We start from the raw sequence: 22,256 nt of genomic DNA, 5'->3' as shown, positions 1-22,256 counted from the left end.
GCTCACCCACGCACACAGGGCCCTCCACGGCACCGGACCAGCATACCTGAACAGCCGACTCAAATTCCACGCACCCCAAAGGACCCTACGATCAGCCCAGCTTTCCTACGCTGTGGTCCCCCGCACCAGAAAGACCAGATCGGGAGGCCGCTCCTTCTCCTTCCTCGCGGCCAAAGCATGGAACGCGCTTCCGCTCCACCTCAGACAGACAACATCGCTCCCCATCTTCACAAGAAACCTCAAAACATGGCTCTTCGACAGACCCCCTCCTTGATGGAATGGAACCTGCACCCCCCCAACCCCCCCACCCCTAGCGCCTTGAGACCCTTACGGGTGAGTAGTCGCGCTTTAACAAACTCCTGATTGATTGATTGATATGGATGTCAATATTTAGTAAACTACAGTGAAGAGTAAGAGGACGTGAGGTATTCTGAGCAAAAGCAAGGAAATGTGAGCTTGGAAAGAAATGCTATTACAGCCTAGAATTTCTGCGCTGAGGTGATAAATCCTGTAGGGGATTCTAAGCTAAGTAGAGACATCCTGACATAGGAAGGAAGTTCTGGCTAAAGGGATGAACCCTAAAGTATATTCTGAGCAAAAGAGAGTGATTCTTGAAAAACGAAAGAATCCTCACCCAAAACGAGGAGCTCTGCAATAGAGTGCTAATCAGATGGGTTCTGGATTAGTAAGTGAACAGTGGGCTAAGCAGATTGATTCAAGAATAAAGGCAGAATCTTACACTAAAGAAAGGGATCTCGGACTAGAGAGTAACTCCTTGGATACATAGAGGGATCCTGGAACTGCAAAACAGAATCCTGAGCAAAAAAGGAAATTCTGGAGGGAATCCTGTGCTATGGGGAAACTTTCTGGAATAAATTGGGAATGCCAAACCAAGGAGAGAAATGTTGATATAACAAGTGAATCCTGAGAGGGATCCTCGAAAAAGGAGGGAATCCAATTATGGGTAGAGAGGAATGGCAAAGGTACCCTGAGGTGAGAATATCATGGAAAAATCAGGAATCCTGAGCTACGGGGTACATCCTGGAGAAAATCCTGAGCTAAGGAGAGGAATCCTAAAGAGAATTTTAAGCTAAGACGATGGTTCCTAGACTATAGAGTGCATGCTGGGAAGCAAATTCTGAGTTAAAGATTGGATTTGAAGAATAGTGATGGAATCCTTAACTAAAATTAGAAAATATAAGATAGCAAAAGTACTCAGATATAGAAAGGAACGTGTGATAACTCTTTTATTTATTTTAAATGATGTTCTCAGCTGTGTTTGGTGTAGCCCGAGGAAGGAAGTGATCTGGAGGACTGAATCAAAAGCACCCAGATTATTTTGGAAAGCATGCATCCTGTTTCCCACCTCAAGTGAACTTCATGGATGTTCAACCATGGGGAATATACACAGTAGCCAGGCACCCTCAGGCGTCCCTAGATAACAATGTTTATTTTTATTTTAGATTGTATCTGTTTATTACTAGTAAATTAAATTGTGCCATAGAACGATGCATCCAATTCTATTATTGTTTTCCAGGGAAAAGCTTACGCTTCATAAATTATTTCTGGAGAAGGATGCCAGCTTTATCAGTCTGAGCTGAGTGCATTAGGGTTGTGCACCTTGTTTGATGTCTTAGTTGTGCTCTCTCTCATCAGCATCATCTGTATGTGACAACGAGGAAGAAGAGAATGATAACCTGGAACCAAGTCAGAGTCTTATGTACTTAGGAGATCAATTTGAAGATGAGGAGAAGCAGTCTGGGGAAGGCCCTCCGCCTGATGCCATTCACCACTGCGATACAGAAAAAGGGCAGGCGTCCGGTTACTCTGGGTATGACGATCTCACTGATGAGGAAGAGAAGAAGGAAGGCTTGCTGTCCTTCCTGGTCTACAGGACATACTGGAATGCAGTGGGCACACCTTTGGCCTGTGCCATCCTATGCTTCTTCCTCCTAGCGCAAGGTAACTCAAGACTCTTATTTTGTTCACTTAAACACTCTGCAGTTGCAATATGTGGAACTATTAAAGCATCACAATCAAGTATTAGCTGACTTCATTGTTTTGAAAACATATTTTATTGACATTTAGTGCACATAACACTCACGGAAGCTTTCTACATCTCAAGTAGCAAACATTTGTTCCATAGTATACATAACATTTTTCTTTCATTCTTCCTTGTCAATATCTGTTCAGATTAAATTGGTCAACAGGTTCAACCAGTTGTAACTTTCAACTCCCTCCCCCCTTGTCGAGTTGCTTAGTGTCTGGTGTATGTGTCAGCGGTGTGTGCTACTCTTTCATCTATCAATGCTGTTCTTACTGTGGACGATGGTAGGTGGGCGGGGGTGAGGGATAGCGCGGGCTGTCATATATCTCACCGTGGCATAGGGCCTTTACCTCGCTCGTATCTCCAGTGTCCCTATTTCATTATCGCTGTTCTGTGGTGGCGAATCCGGCTGGTCATCTCCTGTATCATCTAGGTCTGGTGTTTGTAGGTTATTCACTAGGTTCCCCCAGGCCCTTGCTGTTTCTAGGTTTCCTACGCCTCTGTTAGATGCGCGCAGTAAGACTCTATGTTCTGTAGCTGCCCATTTCTCCATTTCCCTTCTCCAGCTCCCTATTTGGGGGCCTCTTGCAGACTTCCAATTCTTTGTAATTTCGCTTTTCGCAAGTACAAATGCTAAGTCTTGGAATCTCCCAGTAGTCTTTGTCTTGGCCGTGTGTGGGAACCAGTGAAGTGTACAGCTGCACGGTGTGTTCTCAATTTCCCTATCTATGACGCTCTCAACAGTCGCTAGTACCTCCTCCCAGAATTCCCTCAAGCCTGGGCAATCCCACAGCATGTGCAGGATCTGTGCCTCCTCATTCCCACATTGTGGGCATGCCGCTTCCTCCATTTGGAAGTAGCGCCTGATTCTGGCTGACGTTAGGTATGCCCTATAAAGCACGTAGTAGTTTATGAGCTTGAAGCTTGTGTTCCTAAAGACCTTCAGGGTGCGTTCCACAATAGCATCCTAGTCTTTCGCTACAATTGGTACCCCTAAGTCTTCCTCCCACTGTGCTCTCAGTTGCTCCATGGACCTCTGAGCATCCCGCCTGATGGCTCTGTATATGCAAGAGACTGTTTTTATCCTACCTGCAGAAAGGACTACATATCTACAGCAATCTAGCACTCTAGGTTCAGTCGTCCCTATCGTCCAGTGTTTTCGGAATGCCGCCGTAACAGCTCTGTGTAGTAGGAAATGTCCCAGTGGGAGGTTGAACTCCTCTCGTAGGTCCTCGAATGGAAGCATTTGGGTTTCTCTAAAGAGGTATCCGACTACTTTCAGCCCTGCTTCATTCCAGTCCTCTAGCCCAGCCCAGCCCAGTTCCCTCCATGCGGTAATTGGCAGAGCATATCGATGGGTATGTCTGGAGAGTAGGGGACCCTGCAGCCCGATCTTGCCCATCTCGCCCAGCACCTCGTAATTACCATCACCTCATCCGTCTTCCTATGGGGCCTCTTTCTCAGCCTTAACAGTATTTTCGTTAGGACTTTGGGTTCTGGGGCAAATGGTTGTTGCACCCTCTCTGGGTTTCTGCTGCTCGCCAGCCATCTACGAACCTTTGCAGCTGTGCTGCCAGGTAGTAAGCTTCAAGGTCAGGGACCGCTAGCCCTCCCGTGGCTGTAGAGAGCTGCAGCGTGCTTAGTGCCACTCATCCTCGCCCCACCCCCCACAAAAAAGTTAGGATCTGTGAGTTTAGTTCACGGAATGTCGCACATGGGATCCAAATCTGGAGTGTCCCAAATATGTATAGCAGACGGGGTAGTGCAACTATCTTCAGGAGGGCCACCCTGCCTGCCACTGACAGCGGAAGGGACCCACAAAAGTCCATGGTGGCGCAGAGAGCGCGTATCTCCCTTTCCACGTTACCCTCTACCAGGTCCGCCATGTCATGGTATATCGTCAATCCCAGATATCCTAGGCATATGGGCGCCCACCGTAAGGTCCCCAGATCTTCTGGAGGTCATCTAGTAGGCGTCACAGGGAATACCTTAGATTTCTGTCAGCTTACTCGCAATCCCGAAAGTGCTCCAAATTCTTCTAACATACCCCTGGCCCCTCTGCAAATCTCCACCTGTATTTTGCAAAAAGAGGAGTAAGTCATCTGCATAGAGTGTTATGAGATGGTATATGCCATTGATCGCCAGCTCCCCATAGTCCAGTCCAGTTCTGGCCGACACGCCAGCGGTTCCATGGCTAGTGCGAATAAAACAGGAGAGAGAGGGCATCCCTATCGAGTCCCTCTCTCTACCCTCATGCTCCGGGAGATCACTTTCCCAGGACGCACCCTCGCCCTGGGATCCACGTATAGCAGTTTAACCCATTCTATGAATCCCGCTCCTAGGCCCATCACTTTCAAAATTCTATAGAGGTATTGCCATTCTAGGCTGTCAAATGCTTTTTCGATATCTACTGCAAATATTGCAGCTTCGTCTTTGGCATAGTCCTCTGCCCTCATTATGGCCATGAGGCGCCTGGTGTTAATAGCAGTATTCCTTTGTGGTCTGTGTGCTCTAGCTGGGGCATGTGGGGGAGCAATCTATTCGCTATAATTTTGCTTAATATTTTATAGATCATATTCAGCATGGACAGCGTTCCATATGCAATTTTATCATGGGGCAGTTTTCTGGCTTAAGTACAGGGATTATTAAGGCTTCCCTTGTAGTATCTGGCAGGTGGCGCTGCTCTCTTGCTTTCCGGTATAATACAACCAGCTTAGGGGCCAGCTCTTCAGCATATGTCATGTAGAACTGCCCCCAGGTCCTCTGCTTCCCCAGGCTCCAGCTGAAGGAGTTCCAGCTCATCAAGGTAATCTCCTAGTGTATCTCCACAGCTCTCCATGACACTGCTGTATCAGCTGGTATAGTATTTGGCGAAGATGTCATTGATATCGTCTTGTGTATACCGTCTGCACCTATCGTCGTCCTTCAATTCTACCGTCAATGACCCATGTTGTGTGGGTTGGCGAGCCACGCCAGCAATGAGCCTGATTTATCGCGTTCCACATGCGTGCGGTCTAGATGTCATTTATAGTCAAAGGCTCGTAGTCTCTCTGTCTGCTGCTCCACAGTCTTGCACGCTTCTAGGAGTGTTCTTGCAGATCAGGGCGCTCCGGTCTTTTCCTCGCTATCCTTCCTAGCTCCTTTTCAGCAGTTATGCCTTCCGCTGTGAGTGTACGCCTGATCCCTGTTATCTCCGCTATACAATGGCCTTTGATAGCTGCCTTAAAGGCATCCCATTCTGGGAGCGGAGAGGACGTCGTCCCTTCATTGCCTTGAAAAGATTGTGTGATCTTTTCACTGGCTCCTTCTTTGAAGACCTGGTCTTCCAATGTCTCGGGCGCAGTCGCCAAGTAGGGATGTTCAGAGCCCGACCCGCCCAGCTGAGGCCCAGTAATAAGGGGTTATGATCAGATATCGTCCTCGCCAGGTATTCAGTACTTTTCACCTGCCCATGCATGTCTGGTGTGTCAGGTGTGCATAGGAACGTATCCAACCGTGTGTGTACCTCATGCGTCGACGAAAAGAATGAGTAGTCTCTGTCCTAGGGGTGTAGAGTTCTCCATGACTCCACCAGTCCTTAATGTCACTGCCAGTCTCGAAACGCCCGCGCATGACGGACCGTTGGGAAGTCCGGCAACGGCGGGTGCGGCCTATTCAAGTCAACATCAGCAATGGCATTAAAGTCTCCGCCCACGAGAACTGCGGTCGTCGGGTATGGGGTCAACTGTTGGGATAGTCGCACTAAAAATTGGGGTTGGTCCTCGTTTGGGGCATACACATTGACAGTGCTCACTTCCCTACCCTCCAGTCTCCCTCTCAGTGCCACATATCGGCCCTCTGGGTCTATTAGTTTGCTGTTGACCTGAAATGGAACTCCCGCCCTCACCCAGGTCATGGCGCCCCCCTGGCAAAGGCAGAATATATAGTGTAGAATGTTTGTCCCCGCCATCTCTTCTGCAGTGCTTGGCCCTCCTTTTCCGTGAGGTTGTCTCCTGGAGGAGCGCTATATATATCCCCCGTCTATTGAGGTAAGAAAAGATTTTATACCGTTTGGTCATTGTATGTATGCCCCGTATATTCCAGGTTAAGCACTTATACTTCGTGTCAACTGTCATCTCCCAGTTCCTTCTTTTAGCACCCACCCCTCCGACTCCACTACTCTTCTCGCACAGACCGGATGTGCCATCTCACAACCATTGAAATGAGTAGATTGTGCAACTCGTGTTTCCCTTCTCAACAATTCAACACCATTATAACTAAGTCCCCAACGCCCCTTCCCCAGGAAAAGTAGGCAAACCCTCCCACCCAAACCAAAAAGTCAAGTTCCTGGACTGTTGTCCACATAGTTAGGGAGTGAGTCTATGGGGGCTTCTGACGCGTCCGCCTGCCAGCCCGCCGTTCAGCACACGTATTGCATTAAATCATCTGTGTGCCCCAAGGTCTCTCTCTCGCCTTCCCCCTCATTGTAGCTCTCCTACCTTCAGCTTAAGACGATCTTCTCTGTTGTACAAGGTGTCACGACGGGGAGCTCGCTACTCTGCGCCGAGATGCTAGAGTCCTGCTCAGAACTCGAGTCCCTACCTGATCCGCCTATTTCTGAATTGCCTCGGGTGAGTTCCTTTCCACTGATAGCGCTACCACTTGCATAGCATTCTGCCGTTCCAGTTGTGTCTCCGCCTGCATCGGTGCCAGTGTGCCCCGACTAGCACTCTTACTACAAGATCTCCTGCGTCGGTTCCCCCGGTGTCCCAGGTCTTTTGGTGGTGATATTCCGGGATGCTGCTCCAGCCATGTCCATGTCTCCTGTGGCGAGGTGAAGCATTCCTTTCCGCCCGAGGTGGACACTCGTAGTTTCACAGGTTACTGCGTTACATATTTGTGTATTCTAGGTGGCGGAGTTTGGCTTTGACACCCATGAAGGAGCTCCTTTGTTGTTGGCCATCCCTCGAGAAGTCCGGGAAGAGGCGCACCACTACATTGTTGACTTTTATTTCACCTTTCCATCGTGCTTACGCCAGTATATGGTCTCTGTCAGGATAATGTAGCAGTCTCGCTATCACCGGTCGTGGTGGTGCCCCCGGCGCAGGTGGCCTTGCCAGCACTTGGTGCGATGTTTCCAAGGCATAGAATGGCGAGAGGCTGCGCGAAGCCACCCCTCAAAGTACCCCACCATGTCCTTTCCTTCTATTTTCTCTGGGAAATCCGTTATTCTCACGTTGTTTCCTCTGGATTGGTTTTCCGCGTCTTCCGCTCTCAGTTCAAGCACTCTCACCTTCGATTCCAGCCCCGCGAGTTGCTCTCTCCGTTCCGTGAGTGCCGAGGCCATGTCAGAGAGTTAACGCTCATTGGCCGTAACTCTTTCCGTGAGGTGTCTGTGATCATCTCGCAGTAATCGCAAATCAGCTGCTATCAAGTCAATTTCAGTCTCTAGCTTCTCGCTCGAGGCATTAATGGCCTGCAGGATATCCTGTAGAGTCGGGCTCTCAGGCGCATTCAGTGTTGGGGGTAGCGTCGCTCCCTCCTCCGAGGGTATGTCTGTTTGCGCATTCTCCTTCTCTTTCCTCTTAATCTGCTTCCCCATTCTCTGCGTTGCATGTCCATGAGCGCCCTGTTCCCCTGATATGGGGGAAAATCCTGTTGGCTCCTACAGGGGCCGCTGTATCGGGCCTTCTTACTCCATGCAGTCGGTGTAGCATTATTCTCGGTGCTCTGCGCCGTCCGTCAAACCAGCTTCTCCTGTGTGTTGCGGTCTGTCACCCGCTTGTAAGTTGCATGGGGAGGCACCGCACATTGATCATGCCCACCACAGCCACGTCTGTTGCAGTTCTGGGGGTAAGGCCCTTGTTACAGGTCATCTGCCTGCGTGGTCTGGTGTGTGGCAGTCAGGCTGTGGGGAAAATGGGGGGGGGGGCCTTATTCGCAGAGCTGTCAGTGGGTATTCGGGCGGGTTCAGCTTGTTGCAGGCACGCCCCCGTCTCTTTGTCCTCCCCACTGTCCCGTCTGGGCGTTCCTGCTAGGAGAGTTTCTGCTCCTTCTTTCAGCATCAGCGGCACACTCTGGCGCTCCTTTCGGTCTTGTGCAGCAACCAGTCCGTAGTATTGCATGTCCCCACATTTTCGCTCTCCAGGGCAGAGCCTGTGCCGCACTGCCAGTTCCACGTTTTAGGTCTCTGCCACAGCTATCTATGCCTGAACCAGCCCTTAGTTAGCGGGAACTCCCACCGCCAGTCATCGCCGCCATCTTGTCTTCGCGCCTTCGTTTGTCTGGCTGCACATATCCTTGGGCGTTGTCAGGACCCGTTACGCGCTGTTGTCGCCTCTATAGGTCCTGCTCTATTGGTGTCTCCTTGCCTGGTATGGTAGGGGTTGTGATCGTTGGGTCGCCCCCTACCATTCTGCTGTGTAGGCGCCTCTGTCAGTGCCTCTCCCAGCGTGCCAATGCTCCTTGGCGGGCTACGCGATGGTGCTCCCGCTCATCTGCCACGCTTACCCACTTGTCAGGTGTGAGTTGCCCCCAGCTCATCTGGGCCATTACGCCTTCATAATATCGGTGCATCAGCGGGACTCTGCCGGCTCGTTCCCTCACGATCTCCAGCTTTTAGGTGCCGTCGTGCGCCACCATTGTTCATGTCCCGCTGCCTCAGCTGCGGAGTCTTGTCCTTTGTTGTTCTCCACGCGGTAGCAATGCTCAGGGGTCTACTTTGTCCCATTTCTGATCCAGGGGTGTGGGACTACAAGCAATGGTAGTTCGGTACTCCATGGGCTGTCAGGATGGGTCCGAACAGCGGCAGGTGGGATGGAGTTCACGGGCTCTCCCGTCTACTCCATCGGCGTCCAAGCCACGCCCGGTATTAGCTGACTTAATTATCCAATATGCTAGAATGTGTAGTTAAATGATTGAATGGGAAACTTTGTAGAGTGTGCAAAAGCATAAATCACAGCTTATCTGTACTGTGTATAATGTGCCGAGCAATAGGGAGGAGTGTTTCGATAAGGAAGTAAAGTAGGCAGATTTTACCACCCTACACCTTAAGAAGCATTATCATTGATAGTCTTGGAAGCTGACCAGCTCCAAGTGACATTTCCTCTGAAAAACCATCAACTCTAATTTTTAGAGAGGATGTTTATAGTATTTGTCAGGTGTAGGTGTTTTTATTGAGTCAGATTTTGAATGAAGTGAAAGAGGGTCCGGTCTTACCTTGATTAGTATATTATCCCAGATCCTGTTTGTGCAGCCTGAGAAAAAACAGTTTTAAGTGCTCTTGTTGCAGTGTGTGATTTCTAGGTGTAAGTATATTGTGTTCCGGAGTTGCATATGACTACCTGATAAAGTTAGATTCTTCCTTAGATAGTGTGTTGTGTTTAGTTTAACTACTTTTTGAAGTTATAGATTCTGGTCTAAATGTACAACCTGCTTGCAAATGGACCAAAAAGTTTGATTGTCATAGGGGTAACCTGGTCACATTTGTACCTGGTCTTGCAGCTGTGTTTGTGATCCTTCGTCATTGGATAACTTTGCCAGGGGACTCTTAATGCATAGTACATATCCACACTGTGTCAATGCTAGAAAGACACCAGGTCATCTTGCCACTCCAGAAGTTGCTAGGACCTCCAGGTGTGTCTCCTCTAACTGCCCTACATTTGCTATATGTAAATGAAAAAAATATTGTTATTTTTTTATAAAGATATCACTCTTTTAATGTTTGTGTGAATATTGTGCCATATTGTATCTGTCCTCCAAACTTTACTGCTGAGCTCTGCTACCGGGGCAGAGTTAAGTATACAAAAGGAGTCTGGGACATCCGTGCTAAACATTAATACCCAGCTTAATTATCACTAGTGACCTTAAATGTCCACTGAACAAGAAAACCGATGTTAACTCTCTCTGTCCTCGATGAGCTTTATTAGGTCTCTTGTCATAGATAATCATTGAGAAGCCTTCTTAATTCAGCTAATTTCTAATTACCCCCTCTATCTAGGCTAAGCTACATGTCAGATTAGGGATATGACCTCTCTTTCGTCATCTAGCTCATCTTTGTGATAACCTCTCTTCCTTATTAAACGTGGTGGCTTAAGAAGAAAAGGTCAGGACACCTCAGCATCCAAGACAAATAACACTATCTTCTCCCTGGTCTTGAGTGATATTTAGACTATTCCATCTTCAATGGAGGAGACACAAAGGGTAGAGTCAAAGCGGCGTACTGGGATAAAAGAGTTAATAACAATCACCAAAAAGGGAGTTCTGGGGGGCTGGTAGAGGCTTTCTTGGCTTGTAAAGTTGTCCCTGCCAGAAAAGCATGCATGGACCAGATTCAACCACCAATGGATTGCACATCTTGTTTAGACGAGGAACACTCCATGTAAACAAATTCACACATAAATGGAAGTGTTGCCGTACTATTTCCCCAAACTGTGATACTTGTAAACACGCCACTAAGGATGTTTACCACGTCCCCTTTTCTTTGTCCTGCCTATGGTAGATCTAGGCAGAGATGGATCCAACCACTGTGCACTCTCTGAGGTGTGAGGGCATACCGGAAGGTCTATCACATTTTGAGATGGGACACTAGCCGGGTAGTGTATGTGGTGTTAGCCAATATCTTTACTCAGTGTGGCTACACAAGAAAAAGCAGGGGGCTTTGTTTTAATTGAATATATGTTTGTTTAAATCATCGATCAGCACTCATTCATATGTCCCATTATGTTCTTGGGTTGATGTATTAGGGTTCTGTAGCTTTTGTACTTTTACTGGGAAAGTGTCAGCTGCTAAATTTAATTTTCTTTAAACCAAGCCCCCGCTTTATGGTCACTTACGTGTTTAGTAGAAATGGACTGTGAATGGGAACATATCGCTTTAAATGTTTTAATTGATTTGTATAACCAAAAATGGTTTTATGATTTTAACTATTTTAACAAAACAAAATGTGATTTTGTAAATGTTATTAATCCCTTGTCTATAATGTTTTATATGCTTTTTTGGTTTAAAGAACCGAAATGAAGATGAACTGAACACTGTCTCTTCCTTCTGTTTGGAAATCTGCCCATCACAGCTATCAACAAGTCCTTTACTTTACTAATCTAACAGCTAACAGCCAACATCTTGTTTTCACAGCTTCACGTGAACTCCCTGCTTTGTGGCTTGCCCACTGGGTATCTATTCTCACAAATCAAACCAGAAGAAGCCTTTCCTTAGAGAACCTGATAGCACAGTCAAATATTACCTCAACGGCAGACCCAATGTAAGCAATGTATCTTTTTTAATTTCAATGCAGACATGTTTCCACAATCAGGTGAGGATGCTATTATTAGTGAACCAGGCCAAATTAAAAGCCCTTAAAGTCAAATACAAGATAAGTGCAAACAATACCATCTGGTTATATACACCAAACTGTGCTCGGTGCCTGTGAGCCATTTTGCTTGTGATAAAATGGGACCTACCAGTGAAATGCCAGTGTCCAAAGCATTATATTTTGAACAACTCTTTTCTAAGTTTTGTGCTGTTTCACCAATGTCTGACAAGGCTGGGGAACGACCAAACATTCCCCTTTATTAAAGTGCATGGCTTGATGATGTCCTTAGAACTGTGGAATCACTGTTGTAATGCCTGCCCCCACCTTGGCATTTAACTGGCTAAAATCTGGTGAAATGTCCTGGGTGGTAGATGGGTCACCAATATGTAACTTTTCAGGAATCCGGTGCAGCAACTTGATTTCTATGATAAATTCTGATATCTACCGTCAAAGGTCGAAGCTGGAATACAATGATATTTCAACATTCCAAAATTGCTGATACACAGTATTGAGGCAATTGTCAAAATTCAGTAGGTGCATTATCAGCCCCCATCTCACATCACCTGCCTCATTTGTGTGAGGAATGCTAGTATTTCTGACATGAGCTACAGTAAACAAAAACAAAAAACTTGCAGCTCTGCATCCACTGGTGGAAATGGAGCAGGAAGCCCTATTTAATCTAGGTTGGCCTTGAGTTTTTATTCCTTTCTGGGTCTGTAAAGTACATGGATAAACTTTTCTTTTTTTTTTAAATCCCCAGCGCCTCTGGGAGACAACTCTCAATGCATTTTGGGTTATTAGTGTTAGATTGCAGAGGAGATACCCCATTTTGGAGGGGTCTATCTTTGGCAAATATAAAAAAGTGTCCACTAGTCTGCCATAGAATTTTGTTTTTCACCAACGCAGCTACTGGTTTTGAGGCAGGAAGTCACTCAGCTGAAAAAATTCAGTTAACCTGGTAGCAAACTCAAAATTTGACAGTTAGCCCACCATAGTCTAAATGAGGACATATGTGCTTGGGTGACCCTTCATTCACTCTTATACGAGTGATGATAAGTATCAGCCCTTCTCAACTTTTGACCTCCAGTCTCAGCGTCAGCTGCTCTCCAGGTATTTCTGGGACTTTATACTTTTGACCTTCCTGCCTTTGAGATGCCAGAGCCTGAAAAAGGGCTATTTAGGCCCAGTAAGTCCTGTGGGAAGTGTAGGCTGTTTTCTGTTGACCCCACAAGCAGTGTTTGTATTGCCTCTACCCTGACCATAAACCCAGACAATCCAAATATTGCCACACTTTTTCAGAAAAAATCCTCAAAGATAGGGAGTGTAGGCTGTTACTCTGGCTACGGAAGAAAAAGGATGCTTCAGATTCGGAGTCTGAACCTGAGCATAAGACCCATTCTTCCTCAAAGAAAAGAAAGGGTGACAGACCCTCTTCACATCATGGGAACTCAAACTCTGGACAAATCCGAGCCTAAACACAGGAAATCCCAGTCAGAGGCTTCAAATTCATCTTCAGCTCCTCCGTATGCCTCTCTGACTCTCTGACTCCTGTCAGCGATCAATCTTCTTGACCGTCGATGGTGTCGTCGTCGAAGATTTCACTCTCCTCACTAAAACCAGAGGTTCCTGCAACGCCGACAGCTTCGTCGTTGACGACTGTTAAGACGTCGACGGCAGCAACGACAACGGGAGCTTCGACGCCGGTAATAACATTGTAGTTGTTGAAACCCTCATCGTTGACAAACCCACCGACGACCTGTTAGTCCACAGTTCCGGCGACAATGTCCCCGCAGATGAAAGCTGCCATGCACCGTCGACGGTACCACAGACGATTACATTGACAGTTGCACCGTGGAGGTCCCCGACGACGGGACTGTCGTCGGAGGGAAGGATCAGTCTTCTTCAGCACAGGCAAATCCAGGATTATTCAAAGATATCTCCTTTACCTCCTGCTCGCCCTTTGGACTTCCAAGAGTCAGAGGATGAAGGTATGTTTGGCCCTGAATACATTCCATCGCTGTTATGGGTCAAGTGCCTAGATAATGATAATGAGGACATGAGGGCAATGATCCATCTTCTTATCTGGCAGGAGAATTTTCATTTGAGGAAAGGGACACATCTGCCATGCAAAGGCAAGAATCCTTCCAGGAACGCTATCCTTTCGATGACAGAGAGGAGGAGCGTCATCAGCTCAGGGAACCATCAATGGACATTTCAATGTCTGTGGTGTCAGATCTCCGTTACATTCTTAATGATTATTCCAAGTGTTTTCCAGATGCAAATGCTCCTCAGAGGCCTTTACCTCCCCCAAGAGGCACCTACTATTCTTCCGGGCCAAATTTCACCCTAATTCACGAGGGAGAAGACCCTTCCTCCTCCTACTCCTATAATCATCACGGAGGACACTCGGAATGCTCAGCCGGAAGAAGGTGAGATACATACAGACACAGATGCCCATGATGAATGGGATGACTATATAGCCCCTATGCCACTGCCTCCTAATCCTCCTGCTGCGGATTCCCCTCCGGCAGATATCGGGGGATTCAATGACCTTTTGGATTGGGCTCTATATGATTTTTAGCCAGGCACTCAACGTTCAGTGAGAGCAATTCCTATAATTGACTTTCTCTGGCAAGAAGGGCTAAACTTGATGAAAACACCTGCCTCCGTTCCAGCAGTTGTTATAAAACTGGATAAAAAATATAAAGCTCCCGAGGACTCGCCTGCGTGCCTCATTGGTCACCCGAAGCCAGAGTCTGTGATCATGCAGGCAGCACAGAGAAGAGCCAAGAATCCAGCATCTCCTTGCACTGCCCTACTGGACAAGGAGGGCCGTTGCCTTGACAGTATTGGAAAGAGGTTCTTAGCGTTGGCTGCTACCTCCATTAGAGCCTCTAATGCTATGGCTATTTTAGGGAGATATGACCGGCAGATGTGGTCAGACATCTCTACTCTGCTGGAATATCTACCAGAGGATAAAAAGAAAGAGGCAAGAGATCTTCTTGTGTAAGGAGAAAGAGCATCTTGAGAACTCATTGAAATAGCTAGGGATGTTTCATCCACTGCATTTCGACAAATGGCGGGAGCGACGGTCCTACGTCGCCAGGGATGGTTAAAAGCAACCACCTGTAGCCAAAGTTTTAGATACGCCCTTTAATGGGGAGTGCTTGTTTGGTAAGCACATAGACGAGGAGTTGCAATCAAGCAAGAAGGACACAAATACAGTCAAAGCCTTAGGCAATATCCAACAGCGCCGCTTTCAGTCCTTTCAGGCTAGAGGTCGGGGGCAATTATAATCCCGTCCGCAATTTCAGCAGCGGTACCAACCATATCCGCAAATTACCTACCAGCCATACAACCGGTCTTTTCAGTCCAACACCGCTCAGACTTATTCGAGACCGGCAGGACGCAAGAGGCAGTAATCTGCTGGGAAGTCCCAAGACTCTAATAGGAGACAATGAAGATCATTAACCCCCTGCTACCATAGTCCCACACCACGATAACTTCTTCTCCACATCCTTTTCGAAAATGGAACTCCATTACTTCAGACAGATGGGTTCTAGACATTTTCCAACATGGCCACACGCTAGAATTTATTCAGCATCCTCCAAATGTTCCACCGTGCAAAGTTCTGCTTCGTCACTTTCCAGATCTCAAGGAGGAAATAAATTTGCTTCTCCTCAAGCAGACCATAGAGGAAGTACCCCTCAACCAGCAAAACCGGGATTTGATTCCCATTTCTTTCTCATCAAAAAGAAAAATGGGAAATGGAGGTAGGTCATGGATCTCAGAATGTCGAACAAGTTTATAAAGAGTCCATCTTTCTGGATGCTCTCTCTTCAGGAGAGTCTTCTTCTAATGGATAAAGGGGGTTTCTGATGTCTCTCGATCTCCTCGACGCCTATTTATCCTAAACATTGAAAATTCCTCAGATTCAAAGTGGCAGGGCGCCATTATCAATTCAAAGTGCTCCCTTTTGGTTTAACGTCAGCTCCCAGGGTGTTCACGACGTGCATGGCACCAATAGCAGCCTTCTTAAGACGTTCCGGTCACCAGGTGTTCCCATACCTGGAGGGTTGGCTCATAAAGCCTCCCTCTTTCCAAGCGGCAGAAATTTCAATGAGAGCATGTCGGATTCTCTTCCAGTCTCTAGGTCTTCGCATCAATCTGGAAAAATCCTTAATTATCCTGCCCAAATCATTGGTTTTTCTGGGTGCACATCTCGACACAGATCTGGGCAAAGCCTTTCCCACTCAGGAAAGAAAAATGTGCATTATGGATACGACAAAGCTTCTCTTATCAAGAAGGTACACTTCTGTGAGGCAGTTCACGTCCATGCTGGGGATGCTCATTCCCAATTGCTGACTTTGCATGCGACCGTTGCAGGAACAGCTTGATGCGCAGTGGGTTCAATATCCAGGCTCATTCAACTACACAGTTCGGATTACCTCATCAATGATGGCCGCCATGGCCTGGTGGAGTGTCAAGGACAACCTGTCGCAAGGCCTTTCTTTCATTCACTCTGTACCACAGCTGGTGATGACCTCGGATGCGTCGATAGACGGAAGGGGGCTCACCTTCAAGAATTACAGGTTCACGGGAAGTGGTCCAAACAGGAAGCGGAGTCTCATATAAACATTCTGGAACTCAAAGCAGTGCTGGGAGTTTGTCAATGCGAACTCCACAGCACCAGAATGTCTACACTGAAAATTGAGAAGTTTGCTATCAAACTTCTCAGGGTTTCTTTGGCCCTTCCTTTTTCTTAGATTGTTGGGAACCCCCACCATTAGAAGCTTTTTGGGGACCTTATGAAGACTTCTGGTCTTTTGCTTTCTCCCCACCCTTTTGGTCTTGCTTCTTCTGATCACCACCTTGGTTCTGGACCTTCTGCTTCACCCTGGTTCTGACCCACTTGTCTACCTTCTTTCCCAATTCTTGGGGAGAGGTCAGATCAGAGTCAATCAGGTGTTGATGCAATAACTGGTTCTTACAATTATTAAGAATTTGTTCTCTCATAATCAAATTATACTATCCTGTATAGTCTTTGACCTTACTGCCCAGTAACCAGCCTTCCAGAGCCTTAGTAGCACAATCTACAAAGTCAGTCCAGTCCTGAGTCTGTGTCTTCTGGGTGTCTCTGAACAGCAACCTATACTGTTCAGTGGTTAAGCCAAACCCATCTATCAGCACTCTTCAGGACAGTGTAGTTGTTAGCGTCCTCATCACTAACTGTGAGGAGCTTGTCTCTACCTTTTTCTGAAAAGGAGAGCCATAAGATGGCTGCCCACTGACTTTGGGGTACCTGCTGTACTTTGCAAGCCCTCTCCAAAGCAGTTATCCACCTGTGGATGTCATCCCCACTCTGGTAGGGAGGGACAATCTTACTTAGGTTTCTATGGTTATTTGACCTTTCCCTATCTCTAGGGATGGTGCTGCCACCAGTAGAATCTAATCCACTCAACGTTTGCTCTCTAGCAAGAGCCAGGGTCTCTTTGGCAAGGGCAATTTCTTGCCTCTTGATCCTTAGATTTACTTCCCTCATTCTAGCCTTATGCTCTCTTCTCTGAGGGGAAGTCATTCTCCTCATTGCTGAGGTATCTGACCCTACTGAGTCACCAGAGTGGTGGGAGTCTCTGGAAAGTGACCTCCTCCTTCTGTGCTCAGTGTTAGGCCTACTTGGGGGCCTGGATTGGATTCTCTCCTGTCCAGCCTCAAGTAGGCCTAGGTTGTCCTGGTTCAGTTCTCCAACTTGGACCTGATCATCATCCTCTTCATCATCAGAACCCCCTGGATTGTCATCCTGGGAATTCTCTGTTGAGGGATGGCCCCCCCTTCCACCTCCTGTCTGATCTGGGGTTGCTGCCTTTTCTACATCATACTCCACTAATAGATCTATCAGGTGTCTCAGGGTTGGACTCTGTCCTTGTCTCAGTCTCCTGAGTGAACACAAACTTCTAAGCTCATTAAAAGTAAATGTGTCATAATTAGAAGGGACCATGGGAGGGTCCACTTCTATGGGGAGAGACACACTCGGCTCTCCTCTCAAGGACATTCTCTAGTGAGGTGTGGTGTGTGCACCTACCTACACTAAGTGTTACCTACTAAAGCCTCTCTAGGAGTTGTAGTCAGGGTGTGCTAAGCCCTTTCCTCTACAACAACTAAGTTCAGTAGAACTTAAGTATTATAAGAACTTGATTTATATGTACCTCCAGGTACCTTAATGTGATCTTTCAAATGATATCTTAAGATTATATGGTAAAACAACAGCAAGCTCTTATCCCATCCGCTGCACACCAATGTGAGAAGTTAGCCTGGCATATGATGTCCACTATTCTTGTGGGCACCTTGCACCAGTCTAATCGACCCTTAATGATGGTGGTTGTAAAGTCAACCTTATAGACAAGCTATCCTAGTGGTAGCCTTGACCAGCAGTTTTAGGCTAAAACTTCAGAGAGCATGTGAAGCCAGCTGTTTTACCATATATAATCCCTTGAATACCAAATGAAAGGACAACACACAAGGTATATATCAAATATATATGTATTTATTACTAACCCAACCCCTCTGCACTCTTTATGAGGTCAGAGTTCGAGATGCGTTACAAGTTACTCATTAAGCATACTATAAGTTGCACAAATACAATTGTGCCCTAGGGCCTCCACGAACCATATACTAAGTAAGTGGTATAAGAACCACTTCAGGAATGGTGAATAGGCCTAGGGAATCGCTGGGGCTACACTACAGAACCAGAGGTTAGGAAGTAGGAGACCCACGGGAGACGCGTGCAGTGTGGGAACATAGTCGCGAGTTACCATTGACTTACAATGGAGAGCGAAGAAGTCACAAAGTTACTGATTAAGGACACTTCCGGGTGGACTACGGTGAAACCCTTTTAAACTAGGACACTTGGATAGTCAATACCCACGGGAGCACCGGAGTACCTGAGCTACCTCACCCATGGAAGCCGGGTGCATAGGTGTCTTTTCGTGTCGGGTTTGGTCGATGCTTTCAATGGAGACCTGCAAAAGAAGTGCTGCAGGCGGCCGAAGGAAGAGTGTCCGGGTGGATCCAAGGGTGGATCGAGGAACTGAAGAACCTGAAAGCAGAGGGGACAGAGTCTGGGTCACTAGCCAGTGACCAGGAAGGAATCAGGATGGAACCATGTGATGTTGCGATGGAAACAGGTGAAGAGGTGAAGCTTGTCTCTGCAGCCACGAGGACCAGGAGGCGTCGACGACGACCAGGAGCTGGATTCGAGCTGTCCCACGAAGGATCTAGTTCACTGCGGTGTCGGTATCCGGATTGGACCCAACAAGCCTTGGTAACCGCAACCCACGCAGGAAGTGAAGATTGGCTTCAGGTCAGACCAGTAAGGTCTGAGGGGATTCTCCTTTGGAGGGAAGCTGGAGCAAGCCTGGAGCAACCAGGAAAGCAAGATGATTTCAAAGGTTCGCCTTCAGGGGGCTCACTAGCCAACGGGCTAGCAACCGGGAAGACGCGTCGAGCTGAAATGCAGGAGCGGGCCCACCGCAGTACTCGTGGAGTGTGGAAGGCTGAGCTTCAGTGCAAATGGCGCTCGGGTCTGGGGCTTCTCGTACCCCAATGCACAGCTGCGAGTTACCTCAGGAGTCGATGCAGTTAGCAATTTGCAGGATGTCCAGGGAGTCTGGTCCCACGACTCTCGTGTCTGCCACGGGTCTAAGATTTGCTGTGGATGTGGGTCGGAGTCCAAGAAGTCTGGAAGTCCAGTCCTGAGTAGCTGAGTATTCGGGTTCCGTCGGGAGCGTCGACAAAGCAAACCGGCAAGTTACTGGTGGTGCCTGTTTGAACAGGGTGGTCACTCCTTTACCACAAGGGAGATGTCTTCTGTCTTCAAGTTGATATAGAAAGTCGAGGGTCCTAGAGTTCGTTTCAGAGTTTCACTCCAGGATAATCTAATGTCTCTAGACACAGCTCCTATCTTTATACTAATCTAAGGGGCCGGATTACCTGCTAGGCCCCTCCTATGGTCCCTCCTATGGGTGGACCCTGAGAAGGTGGTGGTTATACCCCTTTCTCTTTGTCCAGTTTCGCGCCAGAGCGGGGCTGGAGTGCCCCAGCAACTGGTTTGAACTGGGCTTTGCATGGAGCAACTCGTGTGCCCCAGGCAGTGTCTCGTTTTGCCGCCCTCCCTGTCCCAATACACTAAAAGCCTGTCTGGGGAGGTGCTAGCACCTCCCAAGGCAGGAAACCTATTGTCCAGGCCTCCCCTGCCGGAGTTTCATCCTGCAGCAGGAGGTCAGACTTGTGTCTGTGACAGCAGCATCCATTTTGTGATGCTGAGGCTCTGTTTAACTTTAACCGGGTAAAGCAGTAACCAACATGTCTTCTCCCTCTAGAAGGGTGGAATGCTACCCCCGTCGCCAGAATTGGCGAGGGGGTAGTATTCCAAAGCGCATGACACCTTACACGACATGTTTTGATAAAGCCAAACCAGAGTTAGCATTAACCGTGAGGGTTATAATGCACTTAAGAGTATATGGTATCGCTATATCATAGAACAGCTTTAAGGACATGGTTCCGAAAGCTGCAGAGGGGCTCAGCTCATGCTAAGGCACCCTCTCACATAAAACCAAGCACTCTGCCTCCAGGATTGTTAATCACACACCTGATAAGTGTTATGTCTTTTGTCCAGCCGGACAAGGAATTTATTTAACAATTTTCTTAATAAAAACTGAATGAACACATTAATAACAAGTGGGCACAGCCGTGACCCACAACATTCAGACAAAATAACGAACAGAATGGTAAAAGGAGCAAAGCAAAAATATGTCTGTGTACTTGTAGTCAGTGTTACAGACAGAGATTGTTATAACCACACCATTGCATTTCACAATATTTTAAATGTCATACTGCATACGGGGGTTTTTTGGTCGACGACGATTCGATGCCTAAGTTAAATGAGGGGCATTATCATCAGGACAAAAATATAGTCATTGTTGTCTTTAAATATTACACTGCCTTTTAACGCAATTCTATACATTTATACATTACATGGGAAAAGGAGGAGAAAAGGGGAGAAGAAATACATGAAATTAGGCATGTTGTTTTGGAAACTTGCAACCTCATCTCTTCCATTAAAACAGAGTATATTTATGTGCTCGTGGTGGAGAAAAACGGCGCATTTGTGGGACTCAGTGCCCAGGACTGTGAAGTACAACAGGGAAATGACTTCATCGTGTGAGAGGGGTGTATTTGAGTGCCAGTGATGACAAATTAGCGGCGCATTGAGGAGCAAAATATCAATTCCCGTGAGGGCAGACTATTTAGGTGCAGTGATGGAGACAATTGTTCCGAATTTCGATGTGACACAATGACCGGAGTGAGAACGGTCGGAAATGAGTAGTTAATGATGGCTGGCAGTGAAGGTCTTTATACTATGAAACAAAATTGTAGACGGAGGCTGAACCGGGTTCCGTGGGGCAGTCATGTAGTGAAGGGCACAACCGTTATTAGTGCAGGTGAACATTAACACGGAGCATGCGACTGGGAAAAGTAGAGGCTAAAACCTACGCGTATCGCATCAGGCAATTCAACGGATCAGCAGATACCATGAACAATGGAGGAATTTGGAAAAATAAGGTTTGAGCATTAAAGGGGTCGAGTGCGACCGAGGGGGTGAGCGGCATGGCGTGCTACTGGTAGAATAAATATCGGTACTGCACTTTCCAGCGTGGAAAGTCGTCTGGATTGGGAGCATAATAGCTCGATCTGGGGAGAAAGTTCAGTGGAGTCAATTACCCACCGGGGCATGGTGGGACTAGAGTGATAAGAGAAACGGCGCGTGCGGGTTACTTACATGCAGAAGGCGGCAGCGCTGTGGCGGACGGTGGGGTTCTGGTGTTAGAGAACTCACGTGTGGCAAGTTTTTAAAGGACCATGTGGTCTGCAGAAAGCGATGGTGGACTACGGAAGTGAGAGCCAGTTAGGCTGTGAACAGTGAAAAAGGACTAGGGAAGTGACACCTCAAGTCATGGTGTGAAGACCACTGTTTTTTGTAACATGATACTGCCCAAGGTCCCTATGGCATACCTTTTGGGTTCCCTTGTCTTTCTTAAACACATCCAGGATTGTTAAGGCCTGCCATAGGAGTGACTTATAGGTTACTATGTGTCTATATATAAGGTAGATATAGATATGCTATATCTAAGTAAGGGGTGATTACACCACCTTACCCAAGCTGAGTGATCAGCCTGTGGTGTCAGTTTGGATGGCCAGCCAGGGGTGGCATAATACATGCTGCAGCCCCTGGTAGGCCTTGGATGCACGTATGCCCTGGGTACCTATTGTACGCTATACACGGGCTCACAAAGGTGACCCAATACCCAATCAGGTATGTACCTAAAGTACATGGTATCAATTTAGAGAGAGGACAGCTGGGCTGTGGGTCTGATTAGCAGCCCCACAGCCACACTTAAGGTCGAAAAACCAGAAAATCACAGCAAAAAGTGGGGGTGACCATAGGAAGCAGACCCTACTCTCCTACAGTCTCCATCCGGGGGAACTTTTTGCTGCATCGTAGTTCAATCATCGCATCTCTTTCATCCAGATGGGGAGGCCTGTCCACAGAACCTCCTGTGCACCATGCAATCCAATACTTGCATATCATGGGTGAAGGGGGTCACTTGATCAGATGGTTCACAGCGTCACTTCGTCAGCATGCAGCAATCTCTTTAGCCTCCTTAAAACTACAGTGGGAGGAGGATTTAGGACATGCCCTCTCTGAGTCCCCCACATGCATTCACCGCCACCAGCTCTTCTGCAATATCCAGTTTTTTTATTTTACACCAGGCATACCTCACCCCAACCAAAATTAATAAGTACGTTCACCCCACGGACTGCCTGCCCCAGATGGCACATACTTAATGCAGACATCCTACA

The 22,256-nt window shown here is 47.4% G+C and overlaps 1 protein-coding gene across 4 annotated transcripts in view; it reads left to right on the top strand.

The window, feature by feature from the left end:
* LOC144762270 (ATP-binding cassette sub-family C member 10-like) overlaps positions 1-22,256 on the top strand; it is a 1,124,497-nt gene that overhangs the window by 808,815 nt on the left and 293,426 nt on the right. For all 4 annotated transcript variants that reach the window (XM_078647414.1, XM_078647412.1, XM_078647413.1 and 1 more), the window contains 2 exons: positions 1,657-1,962; positions 11,159-11,285. In XM_078647414.1, the coding sequence (XP_078503540.1) occupies positions 1,657-1,962; positions 11,159-11,285 (433 nt within the window). The remainder of the gene's footprint in view (positions 1-1,656; positions 1,963-11,158; positions 11,286-22,256) is intronic.

Source organism: Lissotriton helveticus, chromosome 6 (assembly GCF_964261635.1).
Source record: "Lissotriton helveticus chromosome 6, aLisHel1.1, whole genome shotgun sequence".
Lineage (NCBI taxonomy): Eukaryota > Metazoa > Chordata > Amphibia > Caudata > Salamandridae > Lissotriton > Lissotriton helveticus.
Note: the sequence above shows the minus strand (reverse complement) of the source record. Positions and strands in the feature narration are given on the sequence as shown.